Raw genomic sequence first — 19,088 nt, 5'->3', positions numbered from 1 at the left:
GTGCTCCAAGGAAGGAAAAGAGGTGAACTGGCGACAGGGTCATGGGCGACCAAGGGTCATTGATGTGGTCACATGACAGTCATTGATGTGGAGAGAAGGCTGGCTGGTTCTGATGTATTCTGATAGAAAGGTGTCAGAACACACAGTGCATCACAGTTTGTTAGTATGGGGCTGCATAACATTATGACCACCAGGGTGCCCCGGCTGAATGGTGTATATTCAATGATAGATAGATAGGCAAATACTACATTAGAGAATAAAGTCCCTGCAAGACAGTAATTTTAAATGACTTGACGATTATTGTGCAGAACAACTTAAATGGAAACGTAATTCCGAGTAACAATAGAAAGTTGTCAGATTATTGGACGAAAACCATTAAAAGTGGTAAGTGAGAAAATATGCTTTCGCGTGCTTTGGGCAAACTTAGCTTTTAAAATCTTTGGCCCTATGTGTGACAGTAGGTCTGATCTAAACAAACTGCATTCCCCGCCTATTTTTATTGCAGTCAGTTAAAACTCATCTTTCCCTCAGTCTCAGGTGGGTGGAATCACAAGTGTAAGGATGATTAAGAGGAGGATGGAGAGAAGGACAAGGATACACACCGCAGAGAAAAAAGTGTGTTTTTGACTAAACCCTGGCCTTCATTGCACCAACCTGTCTAGTGAAAGTTAACTTTTCTCTCCACTGCTGGCAACAAGAACCATGTGAATGTTGTGGTTAAATTGTTTGAGCCTTTACAAATTTGCATGTAGAGAAATGGCCCCTGCTCATCTTCTGCTGTCAGCACACACAGGAGCAGGGAGGGTGTCTCCTGAACCACTTAACTAATACAGAGAGTCTACTGAACAAAGACATCCTTCCCTTTCAGGTCCAATCTGCCATTTTAATAACAAGTTGCATTCCTCTTGAACATATTTATACAACGTATACAACCGTGCCTCAGTGTTTTTCAAAACTGAGAGTGCATGCCTCTTTTAGCTGGAAGCAACATTTCTGGTTGTGGGCTGCATGGTTTTGAATATTACCCCACTGCTTCAAGATGTGTAGACGTCTGCGACATAGCTTCTGGGGAACATTAAAACCTTTCGATGTGGATCTGCGGCCTAATGCATCTCAGTGCAGATGAGCTGATTTGATCAGACAGGCTGAAGCTAGAGTCAGATGTAGTTGGACCATTGAGATAGCTAGCATTTTGCACCGCTAAAGCTTGTCAGAATATATGATCCCCAGCAATCAGTGAGAAATGTAGGGTAGTATAACAACCAAAACAATTATATCTATTATTTTATGTAAACAGTTCTCGGGACTTTGTACTGTAATCATAACAGTTCTGCAAGGTCCTATATAGCTATCTATAAGGCCCAGAAAAATAACACAGAAATTCTCTGGCACATTTTATTGAAACAAAAAATGTAAACACGTCCCTTTTTTAGATAACACTTGCGTACCCATGCTTTGTAGTATGGACTGGGTGCTGTAGAGATATATCTATCACACAAGATGCTAGTTTGGTATTAAAGGTCTGTCTCTTACTTGTAGTCTGCAGCTTAAAGGTGATAAGTAGTCTGGCCCATTTCAACTGAAGTATTGTGTATTTATTGCATTAAACAAGCAGTATAAGACCCCTATGTTGGTAACAGTCTACTGTTCATAAATCATCCCAGTAGATGAAGTCTAGATATTTGCTCTCTATGTATTTTCACCTCGTCCTGATTTCCTGTATTGTGGCTTTGCCTTTGATGTCCTTGCGGGTATGGAGCGCATAATGTGTGTTCCAGTACAACACCTGTTTTTAATTTCCTAACATGAAAGGCATTCCGATCAAAAGAAACAGAAAAACAGTCATTTTCGTTCTGACACGAGGAGTATGATCCTCAGCCTATATGTCACTCTTTCTTCCCTTCACCTGACCACCACTCTGCCCATCGACCCTCCCTCCCACCCCCCCCATTCTCGTTTGTTTTGTAATTTGCGGCTCTTGTGGCTCTTTGTTTTTTATATGCGTCGACTGCTTCACCTTACTGTGGCCTGTGAGAGAACAGCTCACGAACTTTTGTTAAGTCGAAGCCTCAGTCTGGGATTCTTTCTGCACTTCAACCGTGTTTGTGCCGCCATATTATTCAGGTCCCCTGGGACTGAGCAGTTTATTGTAAACATGTTACAAAAGGCACAGTACCTGGCCAATCTGACGTTCTTCTCTTCTTAAAAAAGAACTTCAAATTGCTCCAGGCATCTGGTCTCCACAGTTACCGACCTGCATCCAGTTTTGTTGTAGTTACCTGATATTTTATGGGGCCTTCATTTGTGTTTACAGAAACAACAGGCTATATTCTTAAGTTTTTATGAGTTTTCACAGGAGCTTTTGCAGATGTGTTTTGTTTTCACTTTTAGATTTCTTGGCTTTTTCCTGAGTACGGGCAGACTTTAAATTTGAGAAAGATCATATTGTAAGCATGCAGCATGTATTCAATATCTGTCTTTTCCTCAGCAACAACAAGGTATTGGTTTTACTGTTAGTCATTTAAGCAGTAAGTAGCATATTATCTAAGATATAAAAAAGAACACCTGCTATGTTTTGACTTGGAAATGGTAGAGGGGAAGGTGATACATTTGTACAGGCTGCCCATGCTTTTTATGGTTCCTGATTTGCTTGAATGCTTAACAAAATGCTTGGTTTCTGTCCCTGGATTTTTCTATATACCACATGCTGCAATTAATTGAAGCCAACTGGAGCACACCCTGCTGGCATTTCTGATTTTATTTGAATAAATTCAGAGGATTAGGTTTTAGCATGAATAAAATGTGCACACACAACTCAGCATACCTACCTAGTGTTTTTCTTCTGCTACTGTAGACTGTAAAAGTGTGTCACAGCCTTCACCGATATAATTTTTAGTTTTACATTTGCCATGCAGTCACTTATGTGTACCTATAACTGTTTCTTACTTCAACACTGTTAGTCAGTGGTCTAATAAAAAAATCCAATAAAAATTATTTTAGGCCATGTAAGCCTATCTGGGAAAATCATGTTTCTAAAAATGCATCATGGTAACGTACATTTAAAACCTATTAACATTAAATTGATTCAGAAATGTGTAATGGTGATACATGTTGCAAGCATGTATGCACATACTGCAGTGAGCCAACTAGAGCACAGAGTTTACAGAAGTGGAATTACTACTGGGTGGTTGCTGTTTCAAATTCCCAGACCAGCTGGGAATCTGGGCAGGGGAAACTGAACGAGAAACACAAACCCTCCTTCAGCCATTACTGTCAGTGTGCCCTTGAGCAAGGCAGCTGTACTTGGCAGCCGCTATACCTTTTTTCATCTTTACCTGAAATAACAAAGCTTAAAGTTGCCAAAATGACTGCAGTAGCACTAAATCTTTTGTAAGAGCTAACATAAGCGAATCCTTTAATTTTTGAATATTTTCCATTACGTACCACATATATTGGAAAAATTTGGGTTTGAATATCAAAGCATATTATTAGAGTAATATTACTGTATTACATATATTGGAAAAATTAGATTTTTTTTAACAGGGTTTGAATATCAAAGCATATTATTACAAACAGTAATCAAGAAACACTCTTGATCTCTTACATACTGATCTCTTTAAAATTCACTCAAACATCAAGATGTGAAATATCAAGATGTAATTAAAACCATACACATCTAATGTTTTAAAAGTCTGATTTTTTTAATCTGCCCTGGATTCTTGTGCGTAAGTTGTTCGTTCTACGTGTGCTACAACTCTCTCAAAGTTAACTCACTGGATAACTTGTGTGATTCTGATTGAAGCATGCATGAGTCCAACAGAGAACTGAGTTAACGCAAGTTAATGATACAGGTTCAGCTGTGTCTGTGTCTTTTGCCAGGCTGTGGAGAGCATCTGATTCGCACCATGCTGGCACGGGAATGCTCTGCTGCCATGCAGTCTGAAGATGCCCACCAAGCACTGCTGGAGGCTATGCAAAACAAGTTCATCAGTGAGTCACCCACATGTAACCTGATTCCCCCTACTTTCCATACACACAGATTTGTACAATTATGCACAAAGAGAATTAAACTAACAAACAGATGTTGCATAACAAAAGGAATGAGCTAACAACTGGAAACATTGGAAATAATAGAATCAGAACAGACAGCTTTTTTGATTTATGGATCGTTTTCACTGTTTAAACAGGACCTTCAAATGTTCCGCACATCATAGCTGACAGCCACAGACAATTTTGGAAGACATAATTGTTCAAAGTTCATGTGAAGATGTAATTTTTTTGCCATATTCTCAGAAGTGGTCAGTTTTAGAAATTCTTGTTAACTGTGTTTGCTTCGCCTGTGAATGACCACTGGGATAGCTCAGAGAAGACAGAGCACAGGAAGAAAGGACATGTGGAAACATGTGGTGGTTTCTGCCTTGTTTTGGCCTTCTTTAGAAGTCCGTCCCAGTTTGGCTTTGACATGGACATCTGTAACACCGAGCCGTTTGGACGGGCTGGATGAAGTCAATTTGAAGTTAATTCTTCTGTTGTTTCCTTTCAAGATGCACATTAAGTTAAACAAAGCTCCATAAATCCTGCCTTGGAAAGAGCGATGATGAGCGTCTCTGTGATGTGGAGGCCTCTCACTCAACTACCATGATACATTTGTCAGGTTCTCTAAATAGATCTTTAATGACAACACCATTACCATTAGTATTTTTAGATGTTTTTGTGAAATACAGTAACTCTCATTATATAAATAGACACACACACACAAATATCCATACTCCAGTGTAACTTAATCCCATTAATTTATTCTTCTTTTATTATGGGTAAAATAATAGTGAACATTAAGGCAATAATTGAACTGCTCTCATGTTTACAACATGCAAAGATGTCAGAGCTATTATGGAATGTTTAACAAAAGAAATTAAAGAGCTTTTTTTAAAATGTAGAACAAATACCGTGATTTTATGTGAATGTTGTTCAAGCTACACTAAAAAAAAAGTGTTTTATAGAGTGAAGGAAACATTACAACATGGAACCAAAATTAGTGTGAAATGCAACAAAGAAACAATGGCATGCAGACAAAACAATATTTTCATCAAATGCACCAATTGGTCCTGTTTTTTTCTTTTACTTGAGACATTTCAAGACGTGCTGTAGCTGTTTATAGTTAGTTCTTTCCCATTTATTGCCCCACACAAATCAGCCAATCCAAGTTTTTTCACCTCATTCAAGTTTGCCTCTTTTGAAGTTTAATCAGAGAGCAAAGAAATTCTCATACCACACATTACATTTTTCTGTTTGTTTTCTGACTGTGAGCACAGAGGTCTTTGAGAGTTAGGTAGCTGGATGTTTTTCTTCCAATGAAATATTGTTTTACAGGAGTGCATACAGTGTGGGGTGAAAATGACACTACCTGTCATTAGCCTCTTATGTGCTACAAACCTGTCCATTCAAATGGAGTGAAATATTTTTTACTGAACAGTCTGCTAAATAAAATAAATACATCAGGACAGAATAATTGCTTTCAGTTGTTTAACTTGGCCAGAAAGGCAAACAACTTGAATGGAATGGATTTCTTTCTCATAGATCACCGTAATTTAATTAAAAGCGTTGTGTTTTGTCTGGTCTTTTGATGTGTTATCCTTGGTCCGATGTGTCAGAGCGGTGAACTAAAAGAACACAAGAAGCTTTGCTGATTGAGGAGAAACTTGTCATCTTTACCACGTTTATGCCTCGTTTAGTCATCTGAAGTGTGGTATTTTCTTTCTCTGTCCAGGCTCACCCTTTCTGGCCAGCGAAGATCGTGTTCTGGGTGGAGTAATCGTCTTGCGCTGCTGCAGATGTGTGGAAGCTCCACCGTCGCAAAATATTCAGGGTATACTGGGTAAGACGTTAATCATTTCAAGCCTGATCACACTCAAACATCCACACCACAACTTATGATAGACAAATGATTTGGCTGTTAATATTTAAAAATCCATCATCAGATAGAGGGGGGAGGAGGAACTATGGCTTTCCTAGCGGGTGGTCTGTCTTTTAACTTGCACAATCAGGCTGTGGTTTCACACCCTTCATCTCAAATTCAAACTCAGACCTCCCACAATGGAATCAACTGCTAATCTTCAGACAAGTGGAGGCCCTCTAAATACTGCCCAGTTTGGCTGATTGTATTGGTGGATCTGGTTTTTCTACCTGAAAATGATCCTTCCTTTGGCAAAGCTACACAATTTAACTCAATCTGTCCAAAGTTGAGGCCACATGACTTTCTACTGGGTTTAATGTTGACCTTTGCCCTTTGTGTTGATTTTAACACCATGTATAGTCAGTTCCAATTGATGAGTTCAAATTCACTGATGGAGCAGAGCACATGTTTCTCCATTATAGGAAAGGGTTACATCTTGAATTCAAAATAACCATGATGGCAAATGACTAGTGAAGTGCTATTTATATTAAACATTATGTCATCTTGAATAATGTAATGATCCAAAGTATCACTTACTCAGTGATGTACAGGCCCTGATTGATGCTGTTTATGGACCATAGCCCTTGTGCAGATTGTGAACTACCTCAGATTACAGATTACTGTGGACTGCAGAAGGCTCTGTGTTGATTTACAAGAATAAACAGTGTGTCAACCACATCCTTTGGTTTCTGTAATTGAGTTTCTACTCAAACTCAGAAGTTCTACCTTCCCCTGCAGTTATGTCACAACTGCAGGGTCATATATTTTCATGATAATGGGCATGTTCAGAGTTTACTGCAGTTTACCACGCTGAGTCACCTGCCAAACTTTTTCCTCTAGCAGATGGAAATACTGTAGGTTTCTGGTCATTTTGTGAAATTACTTTAGTAGCTCTCGCCCACACCTTCACTCTGTCCACATGCTTTTTTAAATTTATACTACTATATTTATATAACTGTGTATTTATGTTAATTGGTTTTCTCCTGTTCAATCTGTATTGAACCTTTTTTATCTGTGTATTTTTCACAGTGGAGTTCCTATGGAGTCACACCACAGAGAGCATGTGTGTTGGCTACATGTCTGCCCAAGATAGCAAAGCAAAGGTGAGTTTCCCTGTTAGCTTGACAAGCAAAATGTCTTGCAAAGAGTTTTTAAATACACTTTGGTTATTTAGGACTATAACAATCCTTATGTAACAAAACCTTACATAACAGGCATGGATTTAGGCTGTAGTTCATTAAATGTACTGTATAATACTTATTTATCACTGACCAGTGCCAGTGCCTTGAAATTTAATCTGATCTTTACATAATTTATAAGCTATTGTTTGTCTCCCTTTTTGACTTGTAGTTCATAGCCATAGATTTGACCTTTATGAAGTTAGTTTTACATCACCAGGGTAAATAATGTTAAAAAGAAAAACATATTTAAAACAAACTATGTTTAAGTAATGTAGCAGATTTGTCTGCCAGACTGCAGAAATATCACTCGTAGTAGAATATGTGACATATTGTCAACTCACTGGTCTCACTGGCAATAAATGTAATTTTTATCTAGACCAGTATCAAAACTATGACTGATATACTATCCATTTGTATATTAGTTGTCATTTTTGTACTTTCACATTAACAGTGAACTGGGAAGTAATTTGGGGATTCAAGGAGACTGCTGAGCACAATATCAAAAAAGGAGTATACTTTAATGAGCTGCACTTAGTGAATCTCAGAGGCAGGAAGTCAGATCACACAAAACAGGACTGTTTATTTGATTTACTCTTGTATACTTCACATGTACCTTCATGTACCTAACATGTAGCATGAAAGTGGTCAAGTAGCAAAAATATCCCCCAAAAGATATATGCAACCATAGTTCATTTATTTAAAAGACAGGTTTGTTGTAATTCTTCTTATTCTACTTCTAAACTTGATTCATAGCACAAGTCAGATTTCATGTTGATCTATGTGTTACACCTGGGGCGAATTTGGGTTACAGCTTTTATTACGATTCTTTATTTACCGAAGAGATTTAGATAGCTGTCTATGTCCCTTTCCTTCTCCTTCAGCTGTGTTAGTTGCTGTCTTTGGTATGTAGTCTGCTGGTGACCTTGACCTTCGGATTATGGGACTAAAAATCTTTGCAGAACTCTTTTAAGTAGACATGACATTTACAGTTTTGTGAAAAATGGGTACATACATCATGAATGCTTGAGGTCAGCTCTGTGGAGGCTGTGGAGACAAAATTCCTAAGTACACAAATTGTGTCACTTGAATCAGTCAGTGTGACTTCTTAAGCAACATATCTTAATGCTCTGGTATCCTGGCTCTAAATGGAGTCTCAGCTCAGACTGATTTGTTTGGCTAATGTATCTCTGTCACTCTGTATAAAGAGAGGGCACTGTTGTTCAAGCCTGGCTTAGATTTCAAAGTGTTTGCCCCCCCCCCCCCCCCCCCCCCCCCCCCAATCCTTTCCCCTGTCTCTTGGTCTATCTCTCTCGTCACTACCCCTCTCTGGCTCTACTTGGTCCTAAAGTATCATAAAGTTTACTGAAAGTCATGCACCACTGGGGATATCAGTATCAATCTGCATATTTGTCAGATGTGCTCTGTGTATTGGGCTTTGTGGTGGAATGTGAGCATGCAAGCTTCCCTTTCACGCCTGTGCCAACGTAAAGAGGTGAGCAGAACACAGCGAACTGTGTGCTGTTCAGGGACACTTTAAATCACCAAACATTGCTTTTTTTTTTTTACATTTGCTCAAGCTAGCGAGTTGTGTTGACATTGTTACATAATATATTTATAGAAGCAGGCATTAGCAGAGAGTGGTATTACTGTTGGCATATAGCAGGCACAAGCCTATGATAACAATTTCTCCAAAATGTCCCTACTGTTATTGTGTCACTGTCATCTGACAATGACTCAGAAACAGTCGTCTTCTACTGTTTCACATGTTCTCTTTGCCACTGTGGCTCAAGCTGCACTGTCCACAGATTTTGAAGCAGCGCAAAGAACTATTTAGGAACAGGAGTCTTTAGCACTTACAGGCTGTACCTTGAAATTTAAACTGCAGAAACATCCTCGGTCTGGGCACCACAGAAACATTCAAGTGAGCGCATTTGTGGTCAGAGTTGTGGTCAACCAGTCGCTCAGCTTCACTTCATTAATTTCTTCATGCAAGATGTCCTGTATGACATTAATGTGTTCAGTGGGTGCTGATCCAGGAATATCATCTGTCGGTAGTGGTTTCTGGGTCTCCTGGGAAATGGTATCCACTTCCTCTCGACGGGCCGTTGGTGACACAGTGATATTGGAGAGTGCTGCCAAGAACACAGCTGCTCCACCAAACCTCACACTGCTACTGTTACTGCTACTGCTACACACCACTGAGAGTGAGCAGCTAGTTGTGGGACCGAGGTTACGGAGCTCCCATGTGCCTCTGTGGCTCTCACCATCTGCATCACAGAGAAAGGCACACGAGAAAGGGGCCGTTCTGTCCTTCATGCAAAACAAGCTTTCACCCGTTGCTTTCCAGCTGGGCCCGAGTTACCCACCCACTCACTGCTAACATATCGTCTATTGAGGGGGATGCCATAAGAGAGCCTCTGTTTTCTCTCCAATCTGGTGAAGTTTAAAAAGTCTGTTGCCTGTAAACCCAGTCTGTGTGCCATGGAGGCCCAGGGGCTGGCACCTGGATGTCCATGGCCTTGATGGCGGACACCAAAACTGGTGAAGTTCTGACTCATTGACTGAGTAGAACATAATGGCAAAAGTGTGCAATACAGATCATGTGGAGATAAATCATATTGGTAACTTTAGTCCTACTGTCCTTGCACTGTAGCACTGGGAACAACGCTTATGAGGGATGCTGGAGCAGGACAGACACTACATAACAACGAAGACTCCCTCGACTGTGTCATCATAATGCATGCTGAAGAAAACTTGATAAGAACTAGTGTTACCATTGCACCTAAATTGGTTGTCTGAATAATTTTCCCCAATTTAACTGAGTTGCAGAGATTGTGTATAGAGCCAGAGCGGTCCACAATCTCAGCTGCTATTGTACAGACATTCCTCCCATTCCTATTAGCATCCCACTGGGCACTTCTAACCGGCCAGTCAGAGTCCATCTTCTACAGCTTTTCTGTGATAAGAACATGAAAGGGCTGGTACACAGTAGCTGGAGTATTTAGGACATAGGTCAGACTGGATTTATATTGTCGAAAGTCTAGTTCTCTTACACAGTGTTTTACTTCTCAGATTTGTGCAGTATGTACTGTATATATTTTGTCTGACAAATGACAGTTGCTGCAGCTCAGTCCAAAATGTGTTGGATGACAGGCCAGTTTTTCAGATGCTCTGCTGGCAGGTCCTCTAGGTTTTTTTTTTCTTACTTTTCAGATGTTATTTCTGGGGAAAGCTGAGTCTGTATCCTAATCCTTTTGACATTAAACTGTAAAATAGCCATAAAGCAGCAGTGCTGCAGAGCATCTGGTTTTATTCAGACACTCACCTGTGTTTGCACTGGATAAGACATCAGAACATCAAGCCATGTTTTACAGAGCTACACAAAGCTGCACTGACAGGCCGGTGGCGGCGCTTCTGAAACAGTTAGACTATTGTGTTATTGTTTCTCATGATTGGACAGATGAAAGAGAAGTGTAGGGTCCACAGCACCACCACCATGGCTTAATTCCCTCCTCCTGGACATTATTACCACTATAAAGCCTTTGCTGCCCGAAATTGTGTAAGGCCAGAGAAAATCAAATGGCATGCATTTCAGGCCTCCTGGTTATTGTCTGCTTTGTATATTACACAACAAATGTCTTTTATTATGGTGCATTTTGTTTTTATTATCCATCTCACATGGTGAATAAATAGCATATGATTGTTTTTTGCTTTTCTTTATTTTAAAGGAAAAGAATGTGTAAACCACAACACAAAAACAGCGGCATAGTCATAGAGCTAAATTTATCCTTTGGCTTACACTGTGGTGTTAATGTGTGGCTTCTTCAGCTCCTAAACACATTCATATCACCAAAGAATTTTGTTTTTCCCCGACAGATACAATGGAACTGTGTCTTTTACGTTATGTTTTGACTCAGCCGTAGTCCTGTTATGTGGTCACTTCAGTCACTGGGTATCAAGCTTGACAACAGGCTCACTGTAGGTTTGCGTGTCTTCATTTTTTTTTTTGGCTGTCTATCTAAACCCCGCTGACATTATAAGTAGTTTGTGCTGCTTCTGTAAACATGGATTCCACCGCTAGAATTCATTAAACAAATTGGAACACAAGTTACGATAGGGTACATTGTGAAAGAGATGACACATGGTTATGATAACTCTTTGGCTACCCTTATTTTGAAATGGACAAAAGTTGCCTTTAAGTTATGTCATTTCATTTAATTAAGAATTGAAAATAAAAAACAATTTATTTCCCCATTTGCAGCATGGTGTGACTCATTGGTTGTGTGTACTGGGACAAGAATGGGAATGCTTCAGAACTTGGCTGAGAGTCATCTGGTTTTTAAGATTTCTTCAGTATCAAAGTAATTCAGGTACATCAAATGGTATGCAACAAAACATAAACTATTAATAGCGAATTTAATTTTCCAAAATTTTCTATATTTGACTTGAATATAAAAATTACGAGTATTAGTATTTGTTTTTTGTGTTGGATTCACAAATGAATAACAAAATAACAAATGTTTTATCCATTTTCTGATTTTGGATTCTATATTGAACAAAGAAAGAATGATAGATGGATAACTGCCCTCTATTAGCACAACAACAAGATTTCAGTCTAACTGCTTTACTTTGGTACTATATTAAAGGCCTAATGCTAATGCAGCTGAATCACCACTACTTCTTGTGAGTTAGTAATTTAGTGTTTACACATGAGGCTACAGCGTTGTTTGTCTGATGCAAACCACACTTGATGTCACTGAAGTGTTAGGACGTCTGCTGTGTGACTTCTTCACAACTGTGTTCCTGTAACCTGGACTTATGAACTAGCGCCGAAGCTTGTGAAAGGCATGCAACGCTCTTAACACTGTGGTGGTGTAATTACTCACTTGTTTGCTTTAGTAAGCTTTTTACTCTTCCTGCATACTCACTCATGTTGTCCATTCTGTCAGGTTGAAACAAAAATTAAGGGCTTAACATATGGTGCAAGGTTGCGTGTAGGGGTGAGGGTCAGGCCACACTGGTGTTCGTTTCAGACACAATTTTCTTGCATAATATATGAAGTCATACAGCTAGCCGCTAATTGTGCCCAGTAGTGTATTTTCAGCTGCGTATTCAATGTGGTCGGAATTTAAAAGAACATTGCAAAGCTCTTTCCCTCTGACAGGCAAACATCAAAAGGAAAACATTTATCATGTCACCATTAGTTCATTATATGACTCAGCTACGGACCTTCACTCAAAACAGTTTAAACAAAGGCTTTCTTTAACCTCATCTTTAAAAGATGAAGGGGAGAAGATGAACCCAGAAAGGGGTCCTGGAGGCATAATAGCTCCTGAGAGTGTTGCCATGTGTGCGTGGCCCTGTCTGGCTGTTGTCCCATTGTAGTGACAGTTGCCCTCGGGGTACCAGGGGCCATAGTCCAAGCCTACACAAAAAAGAAGTCCAGTAGAGATGAAGGCTCCTGCGACTGGAGGAGTAATGTCAGGCCAGTTCAGTGGCCTGGTCAATAAGTGGATGGACTCTTCCCCCCAAGGCTGGAGCCAGTGTTACCCTCCGTGGAGAGAGAGAGGAAGGAAGGAGGATGACAGCCGTTATTGGCACAGGGAAAGTTGGTCACCTTTGATCCCCCGGTTGAAGTATCACTCCCTACTTCACAGCTGTGTTTGCTCCTTCCCTCCTCCTCTTCCTCTCTGTTCAAATACAAAACACTAGCAGTCTGTTCCCTTCATCCACTTACTCTGTCTCTCAGTTGGCATCTTTGGACTTCAGGGGTACATGCCCATGATGCAACAGTAGTAGTGTGTGCTTGGATACTGGAATTGCTGGTTGCATTGTATTTATCACCCTCATTTATGATATTATTATTATTATTATTATTATTTTGATTATTTTATGGGTTTTCTTGCCTTTATTAGATAGTAGCAGCTGAAGAGTGACAGGAAAGTGGCTCCACCAAGTGAGATACCAGGGCGCCCGTTTTGTGATATTAGTTAAATTATATTATATCATTGTTCTAACGCTAAACCCCGCGCTTACCAAGCAAGCAAAAACTTCATGGTGTTGTCAGCTGTGAGTTGTCAGGCACAGTGGCTCCTGATACTGTCTCCCAGTTAGTCCTAGTCCTGATCCTGGAGCCTCTGAGTAAGGTCCTGGAGAGTATACTTCTTCTGGGGGACCCTAACTGTTGACATAGAAACCTGAAGGAGCTTTATTTGGAGAAACAGTCTGCCTGATCAGAACCTGAACAGTTGTTGTGCTTTCAGTCCTGGACTGTGCATTACACCATGTTTGAACATAAGGTTTCTCAGGAGTGTACCTGGTTCCAGATCACCCTGGATGAAAAATGAGCTAAAGGAACTTCAAATTTAGAACTGCAAAACTGACCTCAGCAGAGACTCGACTCAACGGAAGACCTCCCTCTTTACTGTAGCTTACTAGTGGTCTTACAGAGGCAGGTGCATCATGGGTGCAGGAAAGGAATCCTGGTCCATGGTTATGCATTTAACCCTCAGCTATGCACTAACTATTTGAAATATGATTGTTATATAGCCTTTCCATTAATACAGCAACCTACACCACTGTGAGGGTCCCAATGAACAGACCTGTAACTAAAAAAGCACAGGGTCTGTTAAAAATGCTAAACCTGGCTCAACATTGGCCACAGTGTAATACAGCGTAATTTAGCCACACACTGTGTTGGCGTCCATCCCTGGTACATGTATAATATGTATTGTCTACAGTATAATTCATACCGTCATTGTTTAATGTTTTCTCTACTTATGGTGTGAAAACCAGGGGCCAGATGTATAAACGATTTGTGTGCACCGAAACCCTGTGTAGGCCCTTCCCCACCCATAAAATGGTATGGTAAGAATGTGCGCACTTCCCGCATACTTGAGACCAGGCACACAGAGGTAAATGTGGGTGAAATGATGAGATGGACATGAGATATAAGTTGAGAGTTGTTTGTTATTTTGCAGTCTACACAGCAGGGCATGGAAATGAAGCCTTGTGTGTACGTGCTCGTTTCCACACTGATTTTTTTTTTACAGAATCAGCCAGATGTGCGGCTTTGTAAATCTGACGGAGAAAATGTGTTTGCATATTTCTGCCTTTGTACATACAGTTTTAGTCATGAATCTACACAGAGTTTTATGCATCTGGCCCCAGATGTTCTACAGCAATCCAAGAGATCAACACCCTGTTAGCATTTCCTTTTTCCCATGTAGCCCTGCCTTGGTGTGTATATCTTTCCCTGGGTGTTTGTTTCATTGTGTGTGTGTTTGTCCTCTTTTGTTGTCTGCAGACACACATATCCAGATTACCACCTGGGACTGTTCCTGGACAGTGTTTGGCCATTGAGGGCGGTGTGTGCCGACTGATGAGCAGAGGGGAGTGAGCCGCATTCGACCTCCTTCTGGGCTTCTTCAGCAATACTCCAATACGAACCCTTCCACCCACAAAAACACACACACACACACACACAACACCACACACACACACACACTCACACTCACCTACACCACCTTTGTGATGCCAGAAGTAATAAGCTTTAGCTGTTTTAACAGGTGCCCAGGAAGGAGGGAAGGGTGTAAGCTTCTACTTAGTGCACTTACAGGACTTCCCTTTGCCACTGTCTGCCTCCAGCATGTACTCTATGCCAATTTACCCCCACAAGCTCTACAGTGTCACCTGGATTAGACTTGATGCACCATTGCCTTGATGCACCATTTTTTCTTTGTTACTCTTTTCCAACTAAAAGTGGCGTCCTTCCTTTTGTATATAAGCTATGATTTAGGAAAACAGGGTGGATGTTCATGTTGTTTTGTATTGCTGAACAGATGTGACTATTTTCAAACGTTTAGGAATTTCAAATGCAAGACCTTATTTTGTTCTTGAAATACTTTTCAAGTTTAAAAAAAGATGTCAGATTGCACCTTGTGGACTGCCTGCTACTCAAGATATTTGTTATGAATGAAGCATTTATAGCTGTGAGAGTTGAACAGTAATGATAAAAATATATTTACAGTGTTAACACGTACAGATCAACTTCCATGTACTCATGCACACATATTGTTATTAATCCTCCATAATACTGTATAATGTAGCATAACGTGCATCTTAGATCATGATGAATTTTATAACCATTTCAGCCATAGAATGCTTTGCTTTGATTGTTTTGAAATGTGAATACATAGCTATTGCATGTACAAAATCTACAGTAAGCCACTACACAGGCGTAGAGTTGATCAAGAAGCAGGAAGCTATGCACTTCCAGAGTGATGCTGATTCATATATATATATATAGTGCTCAGGTAGCAGCATTTGACCCCACCGCCAAACATGACTGTTAGCCCTCATTTAAAAATCCTGATTTATATTTCTATAGTCAGATTGAAAGAGACATGTATTTTCTTGCTAAAAGGACAGCTAAAAACTCATGTGTATGCATCGAGCCCATGAAATGGTGCTGTTGAGAATTGTACTTGAAAGGAGTAAGGGTCTAAATTGATACTTTGGTTTAGATAATCAGATTCTCTGGTTTTGCTGTTTCACTCAGTTACTACTAAGAATTACAGTCTCAACAAAACCTTAATAGAGCTTGTTTATTCTTTACTTGAAAATGCATCTAATATGAAATGGTATAAGCTATTGAAATGGTAATATGTGCACAGCTCTCCACAGTGCTCGAGAAGTAAATAAAATCTACGTTATTACATTTCTGGGTCTAACTTTAGTCTGTTTAACATCCATGTGATGAAACACATTCTTCAGTTTTTCTTTTTTTACATTGCTATGAGGAGAACAGTTTGTGAAAGCCCTAACAGACAGCATAAATATCATAAATGTATAGTCTGGGAATAAATGACATGCTGGACAGTAACTGGAGTGGAAAAAGAATTCTGCAGAAGGACTTTTAGCATACTGAAGTCTGTGTTTGTCAAGGAACCTTGATGATGTGTGCCGTGCGTCCCTCCCACACCCATGCACACACACATACAAACACAAGATGTTTCTGTTTTTGTTTTTTTCACATTTAAAAAGGTTTAAAAAGATTACATAACAAATTTCTCCAGCATTTCTCAAAATACTTTTTTCCTACTGAGTTGTGTTGGTATGATTCCTCATAAATACACTTTTAAAGGCTCTTATTAAAGGGTGCATTTATTTATATCGGTTGTATCAGTCTCCAGGGAAAGTCCAGCTGCTGGCTCTGGACTGTGTCCACTGTAGTGTCTGAGAGGAATGTGCAATAGAGATGTTCAAGAGGATAAATATATTCACCGTTTGAAGAGAGAGATGCCTCCCTGTCAGTGCATCATGACCACGTATTGATGATATCCAGCCGGTTTGCCTCTCAGGTGTAAGATGTCACAGTCTTTTGACGTCGCTGACGTGCAAAGTGTATTTGACAGGTCAGGAGGAGCAGCAGAAGGTTGGATGGGAGGTGCTGTGTATGTTTGTTTTTGTCCCGCAGCCTCCTGACCCCGGTTTGATCTTGAGGGTCCATCTAAAAAGAGATGTATGTTACCTTGCCCCTCACCCATACTCACACCATTCTCCATTAGCTTGATTGTGTGTTATTATGGAGCACACTCTTTTCATCAGAGCTAATCTGTGTTGCTGGGAGACCCTCGGCTCTATTCAGCACAGAACCTGCCCCTTCAAACATCATCCCGCTCTGTCCTGGATCCCCTTTGCTTTGAAAAAGGATCCTGGGTCTTTAAAAAGTGGACGGGGTCCTGAGCCATTCAAGGTGTATCCAATGCCTCGTGCTCAGCCAGGCTCTTAAATGCAAAACAGACGGTAGAGCAAATAAAGATCAAAGGCAGCAGCCTTGCCCGCCTGGCCTGCTGTCCTCACATGCCAGGCAGTGCTGTCACAGTGAATCACGGCCATGCAGCTTCCCTGCTCACGCTGACCCCCCTCCTTCAGCACCTAAGGGCCACCAACCCCCTCGACACCGCTACAGCCCCCTCTGTGCCAGTGTCTCACATCAACACTCGCACACACAGGGTTAAAATCAGACAGCGTTCGGGGCTGCCTTTGTCAGACCAGCCCGGAGTTGACCCCTGGCGCTTCAGAGGAGCCAGGCATCTCCCACCTTTATGTACATAGCGATCCTCTCTTATCGTGTTCACAACAGTTGAGCAGTTCAGTGGTATCATAGTGATTTATTTACCCCAGCCTCTCAGGACACGGTGCAGAATTTCACTGTGCCTCTGTTTGCCTCTTTTATTTCCCCATAATGAAATCAAGGATCTCGAAATGTGTGTCTGGTGACTCAAAATATTATTTGTCTAGTCAATGATGTGTTGGATTTTAAATAAAGTCTGCCTCTTTAAAAGTCAATTTGCATTACTTCTACTAGCATGTGATGCTAGCAGAGCATATAAAACATGTGGTGGTACATTAGTCATAAGTTTAGCTCAATGAAAAGCATGACTGAATATAATAACTCTTTTATAAGAGGGCAAAGCAGGTTTTTTTTCCTTATGTTGTCCTCATTTGTCCGACAGCTTTGTGTGTGTGAATTTATGAGCGGGTGCATGTTATTTTAGCTTTGGTTTGAACTAGACATGAGCCAGGGGCAGGTGCCACTCAGGCCGTTTAACAAGATGATGTTAATTGCATGGTGATACTTTATGTTCAAGTAAATCGGTCATGTGCTTTGCTTTGCGTGCTTTGCTATTGTTCTGCCATAGATGGTGTGGCCGCAGAGCATCTCGGCGATGTCCTGGCAGCAGGGGTTAAGTAAGGCACCCTGCCCTCTCAGATGCTCCGCAGCTACTTGACCTGTTTGTTCAGCTGTACACCCAGGCACATATTTGCCCCCGGCCCCCACCACCCATTCCTCCCCTGACTTGTTGTGCCAAAGATGCAAGCCTATGGCAGGGAGACCGCCAGCAGCCCACCCCTGTTTTGCCGGTAGAACATTGGAGGTGAAGGTTGAGAGAGAGGGATAGGGCAACCAGATAAGCAACCTCCTCGTCCAGGTCAGCTATTCCAGATTAGAAGACCAAAGAAAAACCTTTTAATTAGGTTTGCTGTGCCGTTAGGGCCCTGTGGTATTGTGGCCCAGACACTTCCTGCATTGTGCTACACCACCCATAAAGTAGCAGAGCGAGGGAGTGAGCGAAAGAAAGTGAGAGAGAAGGAGGCTAAAAATGGCTCTGCCACATCTGCACCACACCACAAAACAAAGAGATGTCTTATTGCCACCATGCACTGTGGTTATTTACCTACCAGAAGCCTTGCAGTGAGCTCCGGCACAGACAACAAACCACCTGGACTTGTTTTAGCTTGAAATATATATATTTTTTTAAGTGTTGGAGAGCAGCTGAGCTTTTTCTTCTCAAGAATCCATCCAAGTTTCCATTGCTTTCTTCTTCTTTTTAACTCCTCTCTATTCCCACAGTTAGGCCTTGTGTGGAGATCTACTGAGAAATCCCAGAACCAGCCCTGTCAAACTTAGTCTAAAACAGTGTAAGTACATTGCACATAATTTCCTTCTCATAACAAAAATAGAGGCAAAATACCAACAATCATATCTTGGTGATGCTTAATGAGCCCTTTCGGATCCTTGACAATATACCACTAATATAGTGCTTTGCATCCTTTGAAACATACCAGAGTAGAGTCCTGGAAATAGTAACACAAAAGTGAGGCCTCAATGAGGCCCCACCGCCAACGCAACAGCTATTCTCTGCACTTTCTGTACTCGCTGGTCCACAGTATGTCTGCCCTCTCATCCATTTTCACACCAGTTTCGCTCGGCCTCTAAGTCTTTGTTTCTGTATTCCTACCTGGCACAGGAATCAAGTTTTGCTCGTGTTTGTATGGGAGGGGAGAAGAAACGAGAGATGAAAAGTGAGCAGGGTGTACGAGTAATTGCCTGCTCACAAGACACGTGGAGCCTGTCTGGAGAAGAGATATTGGGGACGGGGGGGGGG

General features: G+C 41.0%; 1 protein-coding gene across 1 annotated transcript in view; it reads left to right on the top strand.

Moving 5' to 3' along the window:
* The window catches only part of tasp1 (taspase, threonine aspartase, 1), a gene marked incomplete at its 5' end in the record, with an annotated part of 25,928 nt that extends 10,075 nt beyond the window's left edge, over positions 1–15,853 (top strand). The window contains 4 exon segments of the mRNA XM_035663515.1: positions 3,880–3,990; positions 5,768–5,875; positions 6,983–7,056; positions 14,441–15,853. Coding sequence (XP_035519408.1) covers positions 3,880–3,990; positions 5,768–5,875; positions 6,983–7,056; positions 14,441–14,533 — 386 coding nt within the window.
* Positions 15,854–19,088: the final 3,235 nt, after the last annotated feature.

The sequence above is a fragment of the Morone saxatilis genome, unplaced genomic scaffold (assembly GCF_004916995.1).
Source record: "Morone saxatilis isolate NCDOM2014 unplaced genomic scaffold, NCSU_SB_2.0 Contig19, whole genome shotgun sequence".
Taxonomy (NCBI): Eukaryota; Metazoa; Chordata; class Actinopteri; family Moronidae; genus Morone; species Morone saxatilis.
The sequence above is the reverse complement of the archived record's forward strand: the minus strand, read 5'-3'. Positions and strand labels throughout refer to the sequence as shown.